The sequence below is a fragment of the Salvelinus namaycush genome, chromosome 23, assembly GCF_016432855.1.
Source record: "Salvelinus namaycush isolate Seneca chromosome 23, SaNama_1.0, whole genome shotgun sequence".
In the NCBI taxonomy this organism is placed as follows: Eukaryota; Metazoa; Chordata; class Actinopteri; order Salmoniformes; family Salmonidae; genus Salvelinus; species Salvelinus namaycush.
In genome coordinates this window covers 25,163,395-25,184,140 of record NC_052329.1, presented here as the reverse complement: position 1 = coordinate 25,184,140, position 20,746 = coordinate 25,163,395, and the positions used below count along the sequence as shown (strand labels likewise).

The window sequence follows — 20,746 nt, the reverse complement described above, 5'->3', positions numbered from 1 at the left end:
AACCCTAAGCACACAGCCAAGACAACGCAGGAGTGGCTACAGGACACGAATGTCCTTGAGTGGCCCGGACTTGAACCTGATCGAACATCTCTGGAGAGACCTGAAAATAGTTGTACAGCGATGCTCCCCATCCAACCTGACAGAGCTTGAGAGGTGTGCCAAGCTTGTAGCGTCATACCCAAGAAGATCGAGGCTGTAATCTCTGCCAAAGATGGTTCAACAAAGTACTGAGTAAAGGGTCTGAATACCTATGTAAATGTAATATTTGTTTTTCCCCCCCTACTACATATTTTTGCTTTGACATTTTGGGGTATTGTGTGTAGATTGATTGAGGGGGATTAAAAAATATATATACATTTTAGAATAAGGCTGTAACGTAACAATGTGGAAAAAGTCACGGGGTCTGAATACTTTCCGAATAAACTTTATGCTTGTCTCTCCTTCCCTGCAGCGGCCTCCATGACGGCCCTGGTGGTGACAGCCTGTATCATCTGGTGTGTGTGTTCTGCTAAGTCCAACCAGCAGAAGGATGGTTTCCACCGGCTGCGGCAGCACCGTGACGATTACGAGGACGAGATACGCCTCACGTCCATGGGCTCCAAGAAATCCCTGCTCTCCAATGAGTTCCAGGATGAGAGCGAGAGTGATGAGGACACACTCTACGCCAACTCCGACAAACTCTGAGATCCCACATACATACACGGCCAACCTGGTTCGTATTCGTTAGGCACCAAACAGACGGGAGCAGGGAAGGGACAACAAGAAATGCTTGTTTTTGCTATCTGTTGTTCAAAAACATTTTGCTACAGTGTGCCCTAATGAATACGATCCTGTTAGTACTGGGCAATTCCACATTAACAGAGTGCTGCTGAGACTCAGATTTTCCACTTTAAAACAAAAACCAATGATTGCAAAGTTGAACACACCATAAAACTCTTATGCACTACTTTTAACAATTTCCATAGAACATTTTACAAAAACACATTTACTTGAAGAACAATGGTGATGCGAAGTTTAGTAACAGAATGATGGTTTGTGCAGTTGGTGCCGTCATTCTGTTACCAAAATTTGCAGCTGCACTGTTCTTCATGTAAATAAGTTTATGTAAAATGTTCAGTGGAAATTGTAATAGTTAGAGTGCATAGAGTTGTATAGTTTTTGTTTGACATACATTTTAAACATGAAAAATCTGAGTCTCAGCATCACTCTGTTACTGTTGAATTGCTCTACTGCCCATGCCGGTGACTGTTGAGTTGGCTGGTATTGTGCTCTGTGGCTCTGCTTTACTGGAGGAAGCGGTGGAGCAGGGAGGGCTTGTTCTTGTCCTTTCCTATAAGATTCCCCAGGTCCTATTTGCCTGTCCTCCTCCAGCCCACCAGAGAGAGCTGTTTCAGAGTCTACAACTCTCCTCTATGGCTGGTGTCCAAGCCGAATCGTCCAAATCAGCACCTGCTTAGCTCTGTTCATGGATGCACACTAAAGGCCTAGTGGAGCTGGAAAACCTTTTTTTTTTTTTTCATGCACGCAACACACACATGCACACTTTTGCAGCTCACCACTCATCAACCTGTCCATATATGTATTTGATACTTATACTTGGAACTAGTACCAATGAATACACTAACTACAGTAATTTGAAATGATTCAAGAAATGTCTGTTTCTCATGGTTTTTGTCAATGTTGTCCCAGTCCAGTTAGCCAATCTTTCAGAGGGAGCATCAAACACAGTGCCTTGGATGCTGTAGAGTTAGACACCCCACTCTCTTTTAGGGCTATAGTACAGAAGCGTGGCGGTGTGGGTACTAGAAGCATAGTAAATATACTAGAATCTCGTCCAGGTTATGACATAGTACAGATTATATTCTGTGATCCATCAGATACTCAGGTGGTATGGAAGACATAATAGTCGTCCAGGATTCATCCGGGAGTCTTGAGTATTTTAAGTGATGCACTCTCAGAGCAGAAGACTTGCAATGGGCCTGGGTTCACAGCCTGTATGTGTTTTCACTTCTATTGCCCTCTGCTTATTAATGTGCCCTCTTGGACATACAGCACAAGGCCCTCTATGCATTACTACACGCACTGTATGTTAAATACAAATACATGATTCCCCATTTAATTGTTCAAGGAAAGCACTTTGAAATAGATGCAAATACTGTAGATTACAAATGGATGGTTTTCTTTAAAAAAATCTATTTTTAAGAGAATATGTATGCTTTTTTTTCTTTCTACACATAGACCAGCTTGTTTAAAATGTTTCATATCTTAAAATGACCTTTTCAGATGGCAAATTACTTAACCATGCTTTAATAATCGGCAGCAACATAGATGTATATTTTGTTGTAATTTACTTTTATTTCTCTATTTTTGCTGTTAATTCTTTTCATGCATTCATTCATGATTTATTTGTACATCTGATATAATACAATTCTATCAAATCCTTATGGTAGATGGCAGCCCTACATTACTGAAAATGTGCAGAATGTCTGCTCTAGAACCATCCAGCAGTGGCAGGAGAGTGTTTAGAGAGGAGGGCATCTTCCTCTACAACAGTGGTCACCAACCCTGGTCATGAGGAGTATGAGGTGTGCAGACATGTTCCAGGCCAACACTGACCCTCCCAATTCTACTCTCATCAATGTCTTATTGAGTAACTGGTTAGTTGAATCAGGTGTGTTAGTGCTGGGCTGGAACAAAACCCTGTACACCATGTAGTTATTCAGGACCAGGGTGGAGGACCACTAGTCTACAGGAGTGTCTGACTCTTAGCTTTCATCTCAGTTGCACATAATCAATATTGTAGCGAAGCCAGCTAATCTTAGGGGAGGGGGAGAAATTAAGTTATTTTTGTTTTACTTTCTGTGTGAGAGAGATGGAGAGTGTGTTTTCTGAATGGATGTTGGTGTTTTGATATAAATGGTTATTTTTGTTTCTTTTTATATGAAACTGAATTGATTGTAGATAATGAACTGTTGCCAAGTGTATTTGAGTGAGAAAAATAAGTGCAATTCAAGTTAACCCTGACTATACAACACACATTTCATAACAAACCAACCTGTTACTTTGTATGTGGTGATTCTTTTTATTTTACTAGGCAAGTCAGTTAAGAACAAATTCTTATTTACAATGGCGGCCTACCCCGGCCAAACAATAACCTGGACGACGCTGGGCCAATTGTGCGCCACCCTATGGGACTCCCAGTCATGGCTGGTTGTGATACAGCCTGGAATCGAACCAGGGTCTGTAGTGAAGCCCTGAGATGCAGTGCGTTAGACTGCTGCGCCACTCGGGAGCCCCATATGACAGACCATGCTGACATGAACATTCTTCAAGACACATTGATGAAATAAATCATTTTCTTTCAATATGGTTTTATGTCCTAATTCGTTGCATTGGTTTGACTCTACACTAATCTCTTCTCAGAGATGTCATTCAGCAGCAACATAGCAGCAAAATGTTAATGCAGATTCTCAATTTTAGCGTCTTCTATTGACCCACTATTGCCACTAGTGGACAGCCAATGAATTTATGTTTTGAATGAAGACAACTTGCATGGTGGCTGCTGTGAAAGGTTAAAAATGTGTTACCGCAGATTTCGTTTAGTCAGTTTAATAGGCTGGATTTTGAGATGTTAATGCAGTTGTTTGTGTTGCAGACTACTAGCATTTGCCATTTTATTTTTATGGGGAAGGGAAGAAGAATGTAGAGAGAATAGGACCAGTTTCACAACATTCCTCATTGCTTCTGTCGACACAGTTTATATGAAAAGAAGGCTATAACGGCAACATCCTATTCTCTTCTGCTGGCAGGTGTGGTCTGTAGCTGTCTTTCTCATAAAATCATTCCGCTATCAATTACTGTTTATGAGGCTATACATACACTGCTTTTTTTGTTCCCAAGGTTCTGACCAGTTTGTCAATGGATGCTGCACATGACTAGTTAACAGCACGGGGAGGCGCTGTTGTAGTGTACAGTTGTAGGAGTTTTCCAGTTCCAAGTACAGTAGGTGGGCCGTGCGTCAGCTGATGACGTTGGACAAAAATGGCAGGAGGAAGCAGCAACTACTGGGAAGGTGAGGTGGCAAACTGGCACAACTAGGGTGCGATCAGACAGAGCCATTGGATACATTTACAACGATGTTTGGTAAATTATAATGGGGTTTACAGGCCAAAAGTGTTGTCAAATATGGAACAAATCGACACTGTTGGGTTGGGTGGCCTGTCTAAGAGCTCAGCTAGCTAGCTAGCAAAACAAGCTTTTGCTAGCAAGTGAAGCGTTTACCGATGTAATGTTAACTTCGTCAGCTAGCTAGCTAATGAAACTAGCCAGCTAGTTTCACATAGCTATACAAACTTTAGGTTGTAGCAAGCTATTTTAGATTAGTTGTATACAATAGTTAGTTTACTAGTTAGGTTGCTGTCGAGTTGATTAACTAGCTATGTGATTTCAGTTTCACTGAGTTAGCTAACAGTAGTTATTTAGCTAAATGATCAGCCAACCTAAGCAAAATTGTTTTTGTGCTAGCTAACTAAAGTAGTTGGTTAGCCAGCAAAGTTGTATTGTCAACAGCAGCAGGATGATTAGTGTTGCCTGGTTGTTTTTTTGTCTCCACTTAGCGAACGTTAGCTGTCTACCACTATTGTATAGATAACTACCGTTAACATCAATTCAGATGTTTAACTAGCTATACGAAAAAGACAGCAAGACATCTGATTTAATATGACTGATTTCAGCTATTTGGATTACAATCTTTCTGTAGGCGTACGTTGCTGTTGACGCCAACCCTGTTAATCAATTCCAAACGGTGTGTGTGTCTATGTATGTTGCACATCCCAGATTTGCGAAAGCAGGCCAGGCAGCTGGAGAATGAGCTGGACCTGAAGCTGGTGTCCTTCAGTAAACTGTGTACCAGCTACAGCAGCTCCAGAGATGGCCGTCGAGGAGACAGGTAAGACTAAGACCAGTTCCTTTTTTGTCCCTAACCCCTTTCCCAATGGCCTAGGTCCTACATTACAGGTGAGACTAGTGCCTGCCACCACAACTTTGGGGCCAGTTTCCCAGAACCGAGATTAAGCCTTCTGGACTAAAAAGTACTTTCAATGGAGATTCTCCTTTAAACATGCTTTTTCTTGGTGTTTATGGATCTAAAAGAACTGATAGGTGTTACAAATATGGTGATACAGTACCTCCACCAAGCCCACATGTTGCCAGTCCTAATGGTCTTTCTCTCCATCCTTGTCTTCCTTTCTGCCCTATAGTAACTCGGATACTACTCCCCTCCTCAACAACTCGACACAGGATAGAATGTTTGAGACCATGTCTGTGGAGATTGAACAGCTGCTGGCCAAAGTAAGACTTCCCAGCAAATAATTATCATTGTATGCAGTTGATATGAAATGTCAGAATGGATTTTGGTCCTCAAGTAGTATTCAGCTTCACTATCATAGGCATGCCAATATGGTTGAATCTTGCATTGTTGTGTGTATGTGTACTGATGGTGCTGTGTCTCTTAGCTCACGGGTGTGAACGACAAGATGGCGGAGTACACCAGCACCCCAGGTGTGACGTCCCTCAACGCAGCCCTGATGCACACGCTCCAGAGACACAGAGACATTCTGCAGGTCCGTCTGTCTTCTCTTACTTTCTAAATTTTTCTCTTTATCCCTCCATCTCTCCCCCTCTCTTTCTTTGTTTCACTCCCCCTCTCTCTCGCCTATTCCTCTATCAGAACTTAGTCCTAACTTGAGCTCTGCATGCATCATTTTCACTTCCATGGTTAATGGTTTTTCATTCCTTTTACTCCTGTTTTTTTTGTTGCTGTACCCTAGGACTACACTCACGAATTCCACAAAACCAAAGCCAACTTCCTTGCCATCCGGGAGAGAGAAGATTTGCTGGGGTCTGTCCGGAAAGACATTGAGTGAGTATTTCTCCCTCCAGCCATCCCTCCCTCCATAGATCCTGTCTTACCATTTGTACTGACTTGAAACAACAGATTGTCGACTATTTCAACTGAAAAGGGTGATTGATAAAGCATATGATTATATTGATTATTATGGTTCTCTATGTAAGAACACGCCCTCATGTGTGTCTCAAATCCCTGATCATTTAACAGTGAAAATAAAAGAAAATGGAATACCAGTCCTGTATGCTGTTTAGATGTTGAAGTTTAATAAAAAATGTTTTAGTGACAGTTCATCCACTTCGGGCAGGGTGACGAAAGCATATACAATGCAAGGGTAAAACGCTGCATTGAAACTTTCTTTATAGGCACTTTCACACTCACCACATACGCTGCCGCTACTGTCAATCTGTCTTGTTGCCTAGTCACTTTACCCCAACCCATGTACGTAGCTACCTCAATTACCTCGTACCCATGCACATTGATTCGGTATTGTTACACCCTGTATATAGCCATGTTATTGTTAGACCTGTGAAACCAAAATTATCATATCACTGTAGTTTTCATATTTTTGATGGTATTTGATTTTTCTGAATAAAAATAGTTTTAAATAGGCTTAGCGGTAGTGCATGGCAACAAATGTATTCTTAGTAGTTTTAATGAACTTTCTCCATTCTGATTGCTTTATACTGTTCAAATAAACTTCAACCGAAAATAATAGGAATACAAAACTGACAGTGAAGTAGTCGGCAGGTAGCTTAGTGGTTAGAGCGTTGGACCAGTAACCGAAAGGTTGCTAGATCGAGTCACAGAGCTGACAAGATAAAACTGTCATTCTGCACAAGGCAGTTAACCTACTGTTCCCCGGTAGGCCGTCATTGTAAATAAAATGTTGTTCTTTAACTGACTTGCCTAGTTAAATATTTGTATTTTTTTTAAGTAGGCCTATTTGTAGAACATTGCATAGGATTGAAAATCCTATTTTGTAACCTCACTCTGGTACTCAACCAATGGTTCCCATTTCCATAGTTATTTGTTGAATTCTAGCATTCACTTCCTGCATTTTCATACATTTCTTCATTTCCTGCGCTAGTTTGTTGTCACTGTCACAAATTTTTGTCTTAGTATATGCCTGTATTTCGTCAAGTTTCCTTTATGAGAATAATTATTCTCCCCTTTGACTGTTTTTGGATTCAATTACAGTTCTTATTTGTGCGTAGTCAACCTACTTCTGGGGGTTTTGCCAAGCTTGCCCTCCTGAAGTTGTTGTCGTGCTAGAAAGTTAGCTAGCAGTTCTCAGCTTTTAGCCGTTTTCTTACTGGCGATAAAAAGGGTGATTGCTATAATTTTTTTACTCATTACTGAATGTTTAATATAATAAATCAAACATTAAAAAGGCATTTTAATAGAAGGTAAAGTAAAAATCCAAACCGGTCCTTGAATGAATACAGATATGTTTTTTTTTTAATGGTTTACCGCCCAGCCCTACACCCATGGGCCTCTAATGAGAGAGAAGGTGCTCAGTGCTCCACTGATTGGCTTGGTAGTGAATGAGGAGATTTAAATGAGGGCTAGGCAACCAGACCATGACTCTTGTCTGCTCTAATGGCTTATTGATCTATGGTAAGATGCGTCAGGCCGCACCACAAGATCACTGCAGGATTCATATTGAGCACACACATACCCCTCCTTTATATAAGCATATAGCCTTATTCATCAGTGCTCTCTGTTATTCCATGCAGTCATGTGTGTTCTCCTTGTGCTCCACAATAAACCAAACATCATGGTGCCTGGGAATGAACCTTTCACTGTTCTGTTGGCTGTGGACTGAATTTATAATTGTTCTGCTTGAGAAAAGGACATTACTGCCCACCCACATAATGTGATGGGAAATGTGAGCTTTGTTTTAATCGTATTCCTATCCTGTCTTAGTCATCACTAAAGTCCCCAAAGGAGCATTTTTATTATTGTATGCATTCTGATCCATGTAGCCTACATGGTGTATGATGTACTGTAAGCATTAACATACACATTGGGAAATGAGATACTACATACACTGCCTCCAGAAAGTATTCAGACCCCTTGACTTATTCCACATTTTGTTAGGTTACAGCCTTATTCTAAAAAAAAATACCCTCAATCTACACACAAAACCTCTGCGAACAATTACTTTGACTTCATGGCTTGGTTTTTGTTCTGACATGCACTGTCAACTCTGGGACCTTTTATATAGACAGGTGTGCCTTTCCAAATCATGTCCAATCAACTGAATTTACCAAAGGTGGACTCCAATGAAGTTGTAGAAACATCTCAAGGATGATCAATGGAAACAGGATGCACCTGAGCTCAATTTCAAGTCTCATAGCAAAGGTTCTGAATACTTATGTAAATAAGGTATTTCTGTTTTTTATTTTCAATACGTTTGCAAACATTTCTAAACCTGTTTTTGCTCTGTCATGGGTTATTGTGTGTCGATTGCGGAGGACTTTTTATTTAATACATTTTAGAATAAGGCTGTAACGTAACAAAATGCAGAAAGTCAAGGGGTCTGAATACTTTCCGAAGGCGCTGTACATGCTGCTCCTCAAGGATTTAGACTGGTGTTGTAGTGCTTTCAAAGCCCACGTGCTTGAATCTTGTGGCGTGCTAAGGCTGAACTAACGCACACTAATAGCCAAGCTACTGAAGCTAACGACAGTGCTCATAATCAATACAACAGCGCTAAGCTAACAAGAACCCCTATTGTCTTGTACTATCAAGCATTGAGTTGAGAGACACAGGCAGTCGTGCAGATGCAGAGACTCAGAGCTTCCATACTCAGAAATTGGGAAACAGAGAGAAAGTGATGGAATAGAGAGGGAGATGGTAGAGGTGGTAGTCTGTCAGGGCACCACTGGGATGCTTCGCCACTATTCTGTAACAGTTGTCCATTTTGTCAAGTTCCACAAGTTCTAAGGCCATTTCAGTTTTTCTGATACAGCAATACATGATACTATACAGTCGTTATAAAATGGACCTATAGTCATTTTGCCTTCTTGGCTGACTGGACTAAAAATCATTTGCCATCTGTTCTAGTACAAGAACTGTTGTATCCTCTTGTTCTTCCTACCCATTTACTGTACAGTATGTTCAAGCTTCATACAGGCTTTGGACTGTATTAGTAAGTCATCTTGGCAACCCGATCGGGCACGTTTTCAGCCTCGTGTCATTCAATGGTGTCCTTTGAGACTTCCCATATATCAATTCATGTTATGTCGATCAATATTATGGCAGCTTGCAACGGTTTGTTTGGTGGCCATGCTAGTTACTTAGCTTATATGTCAAACTCTACTGTAATGTTGCATACCGTTGTTGGGCTTCTTTGAATCAATATAGTATGTTGCGCTGTTTTATAAGTTCACCATGCAATCATGCGTACTCTTATCAATACTGTTTGCATTATTTCTTAAGTGATGTATTACTTCCTGTAACCAGACAATGCCAAATCCCCCAATAAGTATATTTTAAAAGATCCCTGCCAACATGGCATAACACATTATCCACCATGGATGTTCCCCCTCTAGTAGGTTTGGGCGATATACCGTATGCCGATGGTAGGATTTTCAATACTGTGCTACGCCACTGCTTATAACTAGAAGTTAATTAAAACTATAAGAAATCTAAGATGTGTCAAATTATATCTAGCTCAGGGCTCCAGCTATGCGTTCGGTTTGCTAACTTGCTATGTAAGAGGCTAGATGTCAAGCTTCTTGTTTACAGCAGAGACATTCGATCATAGAGATCTTATTAAATTACTATTAGTGTTCTGATTCTATGCATTCATCCCCTCCTGGATCAAGTATTGAAACAATGGCTGCCTCTCCTTTCCCCAGGTCAGTGGAGAGGAAGGAGAGCATCAATAAAGTGCTTATGGGCTTACAGCCTATAGCTAGTCCAGCAGCCACTTCCTATAGCACCCACTGCAGTGGGAATTGAGAGTAGCGCTAAGGAGCTGTCGACGGGTTGCTGGGTGCTCATATCTACTCTGTGAGTGTGCCGTTGTGTAGGCTACATGGTGAACAGTATAGACTTAAGCAATAAGGCCCGAGGAGGTGTGGTATATTTCCAATATACCACGGCTAATGGCTGTTCTTAGGCATGACGCAATGCGACAACAACACATTAGCCGTGGTATATTGGCCATATACCACAAACCCCCGAGGGTTTTATTTCCGCTCAAACTTAATTAACCATTATTGAAATGGTTCTAGAAACCCTGAAGCGTGTGGGGCTTGTAAGTCGCTCTGGATAAGAGCGTCTGCTAAATGACTTAAATGTAATGTAATGTAAATGGGCTGAGTGGTGTCTTTCTTGTGTAGCACACATTCCCCTGTTGCCCACCAGGTGGCAGTAGATCTTCTGCATACCTGACTGGGTGTGTGTGGCTGCTTAAGTAAGCAGTCACAATGAGGGATTTTTCTGTTTACAACCATACCACACACACACACACTGCTCCAGCCATCTTTAAAGGATTCTTCTGCATTTTGGTATCTACTTCCCCAGAGTCGGATGAACTAGTGGATATCATTTTTATGTCTGTGTCCAGTATGAAGGAAGTTGGAGGTAGTTTTGCGAGCCAATGCTGACTAGCGTTAGCGCAATGACCAGCAAGACTTCTAACGTTGTTACTGTAGCAATGACCAGACAATCCCTCTGAGATGTGGACCATTCCATTACTACCTCGTCATCCATTTTCATTATAATTCTCCCACAACTAACGTAAACTCGTACATCGCCTTGGTCCGTACAATTTCCCTTATTTTAGCGCCCCAAAAACGTAATACTTCCAGATCAACTGTAATGTCAATACCATTATAAAGCACAATTTCTCCCCTTTCCAACAGAACCAATTATATGACCTAAACGCTGTCCGTTTCTGCATAATTCAAGCAGGCAATGAGCCCCGTCAGGTCTTTTTAAAAATGGCGGGTGGGGAAGCGAAACTAATGCGTGATAGTGAGAAGGAGAGATGTTGTGTGGGAAAATTGCTTTTTTTCACTCGATCTGTCCAACTTATCACCTTATCGCCTCTACAATGTAAATAAAACACTATAAAGAGTTTATATAATGTGTCATTACATACCTATTTGAAGGTTTGTGTCGAATTTGAATCGGGTTTTTAGCTAAAGTGATCTTAGAAGTAAACAGCAGCTTTGAGAAGGATGATCGCATGCAATGATGACGCAAAAAATGACTAGGTATCCCCCCCTTACCCCTGTCACTGTCCATTTCTTGTTTTTAAACGATGAGAGAAGTGCTACACCTGGTGGAGAGAGATTGTAAGACAGAAATAATGCTTTATGCGTGCTGTACGTTACGACATGACCCGTCACGATGTAACGGAGGGTCCGTTTTTTTCAACTTTTCTCCAATACTATAGAGGCATTACCATGTCGATCAATGCTTGAATTGAAACCTAGTTCACACCACCGATTTTGAAGTCAACACAGTCGCTACAGTCCCATTAGTTTTCTTTGTAGCCTCGTTTGAATGTTGCGTTTGCGCACATTTGTAAGGAATGGGGTGAGTTTACCTTATGGCCCTAGCAGGGTCAACAGATCACTCTGGCCAACACACACCAAGCTATGGAGCAGCACTCCGGGCCAGCACTAGTGATGGTGGAAAAAATCGCTAGTTGCATATCGCAATATTATTTTGGATATTATAACAATACTTTGACTCCAAGTATCGATTTGTGTCCAAGTATAGCTAGTTAGCGTCAGTTAGCGCTAGTCTGCTGTACCTGCGCAGAAACACTGATGTTTTTCATCCTATAGCTTGTTCTCCATCCTTCTTTTAAAATAGTAAGCCAACATGTCTTCAGCACTTTTATTTCCATCACTGATTTAACTCATTTTCTCATGCTCTCGTCTCTCTGCAGCAGACAGAGTATAGTGAGCAATATGTTTGGAACATCATCGTAATAAAATCCCAGTATCAAATCTTAATACATATAGAATCGTAATACATATTGTAACGGCACCACGGTGTTGGGATAATATCATGAGGCCCAAATAGTACATTTGAGTCATTTAGCAGACAAATCAAATATCTTATTGGTCACATGCGCCTAATACAACAAGACCTTACAGTGAAATGCTTACTTACAAGCCCGTAACCAACAATGCTTTAAGAAGTTTCAAGATTATTATTATTTTTTTTTTTACAAATAAGAGTTAAGTTAATAATAGAAAATAAAAGTAACAAATAATTATAGCAGCAGTAACATAACAAGTGAGGCTATGTACATGGGGTAGCGGTACAGAGTCAATGTGCGGGGCCACCGGTTGAGGTAATATGTACGTGTAGGTAGAGTTAAACTGACTAAGACAGTCATCCAGAGCGACTTGAGTTAATTTTACATGGTGATGTTGACAGCAGGAGAAACCATCCTCAGTGTTTTCCATTCAGGCCAGGCTGCTTTAAAAGAGCTGTACATCTACTGCAGTCCTATAGCTGGCTCTTTAAACCACCTCAGCATGGCTGGCCTCCTATTATACATGAACTCCTCCTTTTACCAACTGTGCCCGTCTGCTTGGACTGTAGCTGCATAGACAAACCTTGTGTCAGACAAACCTTGTGTCAGACCAACCTTGTGTCAAATGGTCACATTGATGAATCCATAGATGTTGTGTTTGATACAATCGTGGCTGAATTTGGTAATACCTTAGATTAATCAGGATCAATTTCTCAGTAAATATTTCATATGGTCATAGCAGTGATGTCATCTTGAGTTGTTTGTGTGTCTAATTTATATGCACTGTTATATTAATGAAACCCATTCTCTCTTTCTGTCCAACAGGACATACAAGAGTGGCTCAGGAGTAAACAACAGAAGAACGGAACTGTTTCTGAAGGAGCATGACCACCTGAGAAAGTAAGAACGAACACACACACGCGCGCACACACACTGCTCCTGACTTTTTGTGACTCTAAATCACCAGATTACTTCGCAATATCATCTTGCAATATTCTCCAAGTACCCATACTGTCATCTCACAATTATTCTGTCAAGCTTTTTCTGGAATTCTTACAAGCAAGTTGGCTTTTTGCTTCTGTCAATTCCAAGTACAGTGTCTTTGCTGTTCCCAGAGCTGTTATTATAGCTGTATCAGGTCTCAGAGGAGCTGCTACTTCCCAGTAACCAGACCAATAGCAGTCTGCAGAGCAGCACAGTGCTGGGATAACTCATGTTGATGGGCCCAGTTAGGCATTTTGAATAACTCTAAAATGATCTCCCTGCTCTTGCTGTTTGCTTGCTAAGCACTGCTTAAGCACTTCTTCCCCCAACAAGACAGATGGGAAGCTGTTTGGGTTTTTCATTTTATAGGTAGAGCTCGGGGTAAGGATGTTTTGGTGTATAAATCAGCGTGTGTCATTGATTCACTGGCATTTCTGGCAATTTTTTTCTCCGTAGACAGCAACTTGACTGCTTAAGTTAATGATCTGTTTAAATGAAATGTAAGAGAAAAAAATTGATTTAAGGTAAAGGGTCATTTAGGTCTAATAATTCATAAATACAATAAAAAATCCCTTCGCGTTATGTATTATTCTCCCATTAAAATATCAAGGCAATAACTCCTAAAGGTCAAACCCCACCACACACTCAGTCATAGCACAACTATACATTTGAGTTCAGGAAGGTTATTCTCATTCAGTCAGACCATAAACGTCACACGGTGCAACACAGCAATGGAACTGTCATTTTATAATTTACCTCAACTTGAATGGACTTGCATGGCGCGCTAAATTTCCAGGGTTAATTCTTTGTTTACCTCTGAAGTCGTGTGGCGTGCAGAGGTGTTAGCCCATTCAACCTCACACAGGGTATCAGCATGGTGCAAAGACAGACACATACACATTAACTACAGCGTTACATGTGTCATGGCCAGTGTCAGGAGGGAGACATTGCAAACCATCTGACTGAGGGGACAAATTAGGCGTAACATAACTATAAAGAACTCTGATTGGTCTGCCCATTCTTTTCTGTCAACCCCGGTGTGTCCTGGCTACACTAAAGAATTGGCCCCCAAATAGCAGTTTCTCCAGATACACCCCAAACTTCCATTCAGTAGAAGAAACCGTCTGACTGTTCTGTCACAAAATGGCTGTGTCGTGTCTGTGACTCATTAATGACATGCTATTTTATCAAATCGATTATCTAATGTTTAATTGATTACGTGATTGAATTAAATCGTGCAACAATTAACTAATTAATAACCTGGGGCACCACGGAGATGTTTATTTAAGGAGTTCCGTCTTCTGAATTAACTCTTAGCGATCTAAAGATCTTTTGCATTTCAGTCATCAATCGGTCATTAATTATTCTTTACCTTCTCAGTCTCATCTGAACGTCGTAAAATTCTTGGTTATCTGCACGAACCCTAGTTTCCATTATCAGCAATATACAAATTGGCTTAATTATTTATTTACTAACTAAATAATCACAGAAATGCTTAACAAACCAACAGTAGATATTGGTTACTAACAATGATAGAGAATTCCCTAGTGGGCTAAGCCGATATGACAGCTTGGTAGACAAAGGAAAGGGGTGGGGACTGAGAGAGCGGGAAAGACAAAATGGATTCACTACAAACAGTCTATAATTATATTCATTGAAATGCTAATCCTTTTCACATGAACGGCCGCTCATTCGAGAATAATTGAAATGTATATGTTTGTCTTCTGTTGGAATCCTTGATCGTCCTGTAGGGTTCATCAGAGTCTCTGGTTCACTTTCCCAGAAGTCACGATGTCTTTCGTGGTTGTAGTTGGTACCATTCGGAAATGTTCTCATAGATAGATGCTTCCGCGGTTGTCGGTATTCTCTTTCTAGACTTACGTAATTTCTAGCTGCAGACTAGTAATTATGTCTAAGATTTGCTCTTATTCTGTAGTGATCGATAGTCTCAGAGTTTAACCATTTCCAGCCGTGTAGCCAATGCTCCACGTGGTATGGTCTTGTCCTTTGGTAGAGTTATAGTGCCAACTATTTCAACATGTCGCATCAGCTACATGTTTTCTAGTCTTAGAAATTCAACCATTTGCAACCTTAGCTTACACCGGGGTTTGCGTGATCTTAACAATTCGAGACGTCCGGCTTACCGTTGGTCTCTTTGGTATGAAATGTAAATTTCGTCACGGGTGGTTTTATACACTTCAGAGAAAAGGGCCGGTCCATGACGCCGACGTAATGTCTATGCTCTCGTGGGCGTGGTTACTGACTTGGTTAACTTTATATAAAAACCCATATTTTCTCATTTAGAAGGTTAACATCAAATTACATCTTTTCACAAATGGTTTCATGTTTAATCACATACGTTTCACAATATTTAGATGTAAACCTGACAGCTGGGAAATGTACACTTTAACTTTTCACGCCTCTCAACCCCGGATCCGGGATCACCCCCCACCCCCCCCACACTGATTAGCATCGCTAGCATAGCGTCACAATTAAATAGTAGCATCTAAATATCATTAAATCACAAGTCCAAGACACCAAATGAAAGATACAGATCTTGTGAATAAAGCCACCATTTCAGATTTTTAAAATGTTTTACAGGGAAGACAAAATATGTAAATCTATTAGCTAACCACGTTAGCAAAAGACACCACTTTTCTAACTCCATCAGTTTCTTACTCCATCAGGTGCTATCACCAATTCGGCCAAATAAAGATATTGATAGCCACTAACCAAGAAAAAACCTCATCAGATGACAGTCTGATAACATATTTATTGTATAGGATAGGTTTTGTTAGAAAAATGTGCATATTTCAGGTAGAAATCATAGTTTACAATTGCACCCACCATCACAACTCGACTAGAATAAATACAGAGAGCAACGAGAATTACCTAATTACTAATCATAAAACATTTCTTAAAAATACACAGCTCACAGCAATGGAAAGACACAGATCTTGTGAATTCAGACAATATTTCAGATGTTCTAAGTGTTTTACAGCGAAAACACAATAAATCGTTATATTAGCATACCACATGTGCAAACGTTACCCGAGCATTGATTCAAGCCAAAGAGAGCGATAACGTAATCATCGGCAAAATATATTAATTTTTTCACTAACCTTCTCAGAATTCTTCCGATGACACTCCTGTAACATCATATTACAACATACATATAGAGTTTGTTCGAAAATGTGCATATTTAGCCACAAAAAAACGTGGTTATTACAATGACAATACTAGCAAAACTAGCCTGAAAATGTCGGGCGCCATCTTTAACAGTGATCTTGTCTCATGCATAACTATTCATAAACTTGACTAAAAAAATATAAGTTGGACAGCTATCGAAAGACAAATTAGTTCTTAATGCAATCGCTGAATTACATTTCTAAAATTATCCTTACTGTGCAATACAGGGTTCGCCAAGCGAAGCTATACCAAAAAAAATGGCGGAATATGCGTTTAAAATTTTTCGACAGAACAACGATTTATCATCTTAAATATTTCTTACTATGAGGTGATCTTCCATCAGAATCTTGGGCAATGTATCCTTTCTTGGGTCTAATCTTCTTTTGGTCGAAAGATGTCCTCTTGTCCGTCGAAATGCCCACTAACGTTCGACCGGTACTGGAAACGTGCCCAGCGCTTCAAAGTGCACCACAAAGAAATGCCTCAATCGCACTAAACGGATATAAATTGCTATAAAACGGTTTAAATTAACTACCTTATGATGTTTTTAACACCTATAACGAGTAAAAACATGACCGGCGATATATAAGTGGCTAAACCAAAGCTTGGAAAGAGAGCCAGTCCGACGTCCTTCGTGCGTCAGGCGCAGCAGGAAAAGAAAGCCACTTCCGCCTTGTGCTCTTTTATACAGGCCCTGATTGCGCAATCGACTCCATTCAAATTGTCACCTCTTACTGACATCTAGAGGAAGGCGTGGGCAGTGTTTGTATCCTCATAGGATTCACAGGGACTTTAAAACTGACCTGGGACCAGTGGCCAAGATTTCTGAAATCTCACTCCATATCAGGAAAAGTGCTGTAGAATGAGTTCTGTTCCACTCAGAGACATAATTCAAACGGCTATAGAAACTAGAGAGTGTTTTCTATCTAATAATAACAATAATATGCATATTGTACGAGCAAGAATTGAGTACTAGGCAGTTTAATCTGTAGAGCAAATTATGCTAATGCGAAACAGCACCCCCTATAGTGGCAAGAAGTTAAGAGATACCGTTATGTGTGTTTCCTGTCCTTCATGAGATCACGATATCACCAAATGAAACACACTCGTCATAACTGTCCTTTGTGTCCACGGACCATTTCCACATTCTCAGAAGTAGAGATGTTTCATTCTCCCATTTTGGGGCTTAGGAGTTTGGCCAAGTCTAGTTCTTTGTTCTCTCTCTCAATACTGCATGTCCAAAGGGGGAAAGGGTTCCTTCCAGGAATTTACGACATGTCGTTAAGTCATAAAACTGTGGCGAGAGAGGAACTTCTGTGAGTGTAATGTTTACTGTTCATTTGATTGTTTTTCACTTCTGTGTATTATCTACTTCACTTGCTTTGGCAATGTTAACATATGTTTCCCATGCCAATAAAGCCCCTTGAATTGAAATGGGGTGGGGGCGCCTATGATACCCCCAGGGCACATGACAGCTGAATGGTATTTTTCCAGTCACTGCACTGAATGTGCTCATTCAAGTACAGTACATGACCAAAAGTATGTGGACACGAACATCTCATTCCAAAATCATTGGCATTAATATGGAGTTGGTCCCCCCTTTGCTCCTATAACAGCCTCCACTCTTCTGGGAAGGCTTTTCACTAGATATTGGAACATTGCTGCAGGGACTTGCTTCCATTCACCCTTGCGCATTAGTGAGGTCAGGCGCTGGTGTTGGGCGATTAGGCCTGGCTCGCAGTCGGCTTTCAAATTCATCCCAAAGATGTTCAATGGGGTTGAGGTCAAGTCTCTGCAGGCCAGTCAAGTTCTTCCACACCGATCTCGACAAACCATTTCTGTATGGACCTCGCTTTGTGCACGGGGGCATTGCCATGCTGAAACACGAAAGGGCGTTCCCCAAACTGTTGCCACAAAGTTAGAAGTACAGAATCATCTAGAACAGTGATCACCAACCTTTTCTGAGTCAAGATCACTTTCTGAGTCAAAATGCATGCCGAGATCTACTGCTCAGACTTAAAAAATGTAAACCTATGCAACATAAACCAATTAAAAACAGTACTGTAGCAATGAGGTTTGTGCAGTAAGCTATAGGCTCAATACATTATCACCGCATATTGGCTTTGCTTGAATTTACCTGCCAATGCATTGTTTGGGACATTTTTTAAAATTGATTTAAAAAATTGAGGTAGGCTATATGATCACACCGGTAATAGATCCATTGTACGTGAGAGGCACAGCTGAGTGAGCATACATTTAAATAATTAGCTTTTTATTTTACTGGGCTGATGGTGCTTTCATCTGATGGTCAGTCTCAGCGGAGGGAAGAGAGGAGAATGAGGGTCCCCCTCTCAACATCCCTTCACTCCCCCTTTCCTCCACTGACACTGACCAAAAAGGGACACCGTCTTCCAGCTGATGGTGAAATGCGAGTCGCACCGCATTAGTTCTGCCTCATGCACAAATTCATGTTGTTACTCATATGAACAGAGAAAGTGAAATATTCCTCGATATTAAAAGACCCAAGCCGCTAATAATAACAACGCAAGCCTATAGATACAGTTTCCTACTCATTCAGTACTGCTGCACTGCTTGTTGTAGCGCTGAGTGGAAATGGGAAGAAGGCGCATTTTATGGCGTATAAAAGTGTTGACAATGCTGAGTAAGAACTTACCCTCACTCATAAAAACAGCAGCTCTTTTCTGTATTTGTTGACAGTCTCTCTCTAATCATGGTTTTGAAATCTCACAGTATCAATTTTGCCATAGCTTTCTTTTATGCCTGCCTCGTTACTGCAGACTTGGTCATCTGAGCAATCTGATTGGCCAGCGGTGGCATAGTGCACTTGGATTTCCTCTCCAGGCCCACCGGGAAGGCAGAGTTTGTGCAGAATTGTTTGGCGACCGCCTAGAAATGCCTTGGAGATCGACAAGTCGATCGCGATCAACTGGATGGTGACCTCTGGTCTAGAATGTCATTCGATGCTGTAGCTTTAAGATTTCCCTTCACTGGAACTAAGTGACCTAGCCCGAACCATGAAAACAGCCTCAGACCATTATTCCTCCTCCACCAAACTTTACATTTAGCTCTATGCATTCAGGCAGGTAGCGTTCCCCTGGCATCCGCAAAACTCTGATTCGTCCGTCAGACTGCAAGATGGTGAAGCGTGATTCATCACTCCAGAGAACCCATTTCCACTGCTCCAGAGTCCAATGGCAGTGAGTTTTACACCACTCCAGCCGACGCTTGGCATTGCGCATGCTCATCTTAGGCTTGTGTGCGGCTGCTCGGCCATGGAAACCCATTTCATGCAGCTCCTGACAAAGTTATTGTGCTGACGTTGCTTTCAAAGGTAGTTTGTGTTAACTCGAAATGACACAACGACAAGGTTCCAGTTTAACAAAGTTTACTATACTATATGAACACACTACAAGTAGCCATTACACTCAAGGCCAGGTCCATCAACGACAAGACTTCCTGCGCATGCGCACTCTTGACTCAGTGATAGCCCCGTAATAACAGAAGTATAGGGATACTTAAAACATGAACTTAACAGTTTGGAACTCAGTTGCAACACTCACTACCGAGGTCAGATGAAGTGCTTCAGCAGTTGGCTGTCCCGTTCTGTGAGCTAGTGTGGCCTACCACTTCAGGCTGAGCCGTTGTTGCTCCTAGATGTTTCCACTTCACAATAACAGCACTTACAATTGACCGGGGCAGCTCTAGCAGAGTTAGAAAGATGGCATTCTATGACGGTGCCACGTTGAAAGTCCCTGAGCTCTTCAGTAAGGCCATTCTACTACCAATGTTTGTCGATGGAGATTGCATAGCTGTGTGCTCGATTTTATACACCTGTCAGCAACGGTTGTGGCTGAAATGGCTGAATCCACTAATTTTTAAGGTGAGTCCGTATACTTTTGAATATATCGTGTACCTCTGTGTAATTTCATAGTAAAGTTGGTGTAAGGGGACCCATGGTTTTTATGTTTCTCTCAGCAGTTGCCTCGGACGGTAGGGCCCACTTCTCAGCATTGATATCACCAGCATTACATTCTGTGTGCTGTTTACTTTAGTACCAAAGGAATCCTTACAAAACGCTGTGCTGTGTTGGTGGAAGACCTGTTTGACTGTGTTTTATTTATTCAGGTGCTGCTGTTGCAGGTTTAGGTTCTGTTTGTGAATCAGTCAATTTCCCCCTCTGTGGATGAAAGAGAAGGACCATGAAAATAACTGCCGGTGCAGAACATTAGAGCCATACATAACCTCTACAAACACATTATCCTGTACTAGCAGCCTATTGTAGTGTACATTTAATGTGATTTAACAATACAATACAGTAAGTAGGGCATGAGGACAGCTGCTCGGTATGTGTATTTTTCAATCTCAGGTTAACATTATACGAAAGGCAGAACTGCAGCATTTGAAATGCTATAGATGCGCAATATAATTTCTAATATCCATTGTTATAGTCACAGCTGCATAGTGCATATGTTATTGTCCTCATTACATTGAGAAAAGATGGTACATAGAGTTGGTCTGGGTCTAGTTCTCAGTCTCACAATGCTTTTGTAGAGGACCTTGGTTGGTTTCGAAACCTGTCCTAGACCAATCCCCAGAACCTGTCTTTAAGAGAGGAGGCTATCTGTAATCTGAGC

General features: G+C 41.1%; 2 protein-coding genes across 4 annotated transcripts in view; both read left to right on the top strand.

The window, feature by feature from the left end:
- LOC120018231 (carboxypeptidase D-like) overlaps nucleotides 1–3,181 on the top strand; it is a 36,653-nt gene extending 33,472 nt beyond the window's left edge. Inside the window, exon 21 of the mRNA XM_038961311.1 lies at nucleotides 452–3,181. Within this exon, the coding sequence (XP_038817239.1) occupies nucleotides 452–684 (233 nt within the window). The 3' untranslated portion in view covers nucleotides 685–3,181. The remainder of the gene's footprint in view (nucleotides 1–451) is intronic.
- Nucleotides 3,182–4,008: 827 nt separating this feature from the next.
- Nucleotides 4,009–20,746, top strand: part of LOC120018230 (Golgi SNAP receptor complex member 1) — a 50,769-nt gene continuing 34,031 nt past the window's right edge. Inside the window, exons 1-6 of one of the 3 annotated variants that reach the window (XM_038961310.1) lie at nucleotides 4,009–4,072; nucleotides 4,837–4,948; nucleotides 5,259–5,349; nucleotides 5,514–5,621; nucleotides 5,829–5,920; nucleotides 12,744–12,818. In XM_038961310.1, the coding sequence (XP_038817238.1) occupies nucleotides 4,042–4,072; nucleotides 4,837–4,948; nucleotides 5,259–5,349; nucleotides 5,514–5,621; nucleotides 5,829–5,920; nucleotides 12,744–12,818 (509 nt within the window). In that variant the 5' untranslated portion in view covers nucleotides 4,009–4,041. Of the gene's footprint in view, nucleotides 4,144–4,836; nucleotides 4,949–5,258; nucleotides 5,350–5,513; nucleotides 5,622–5,828; nucleotides 5,921–12,743; nucleotides 12,819–20,746 lie in introns of all 3 variants that reach the window. The other 2 variants (XM_038961308.1, XM_038961309.1) reach the window with 2 other exon arrangements.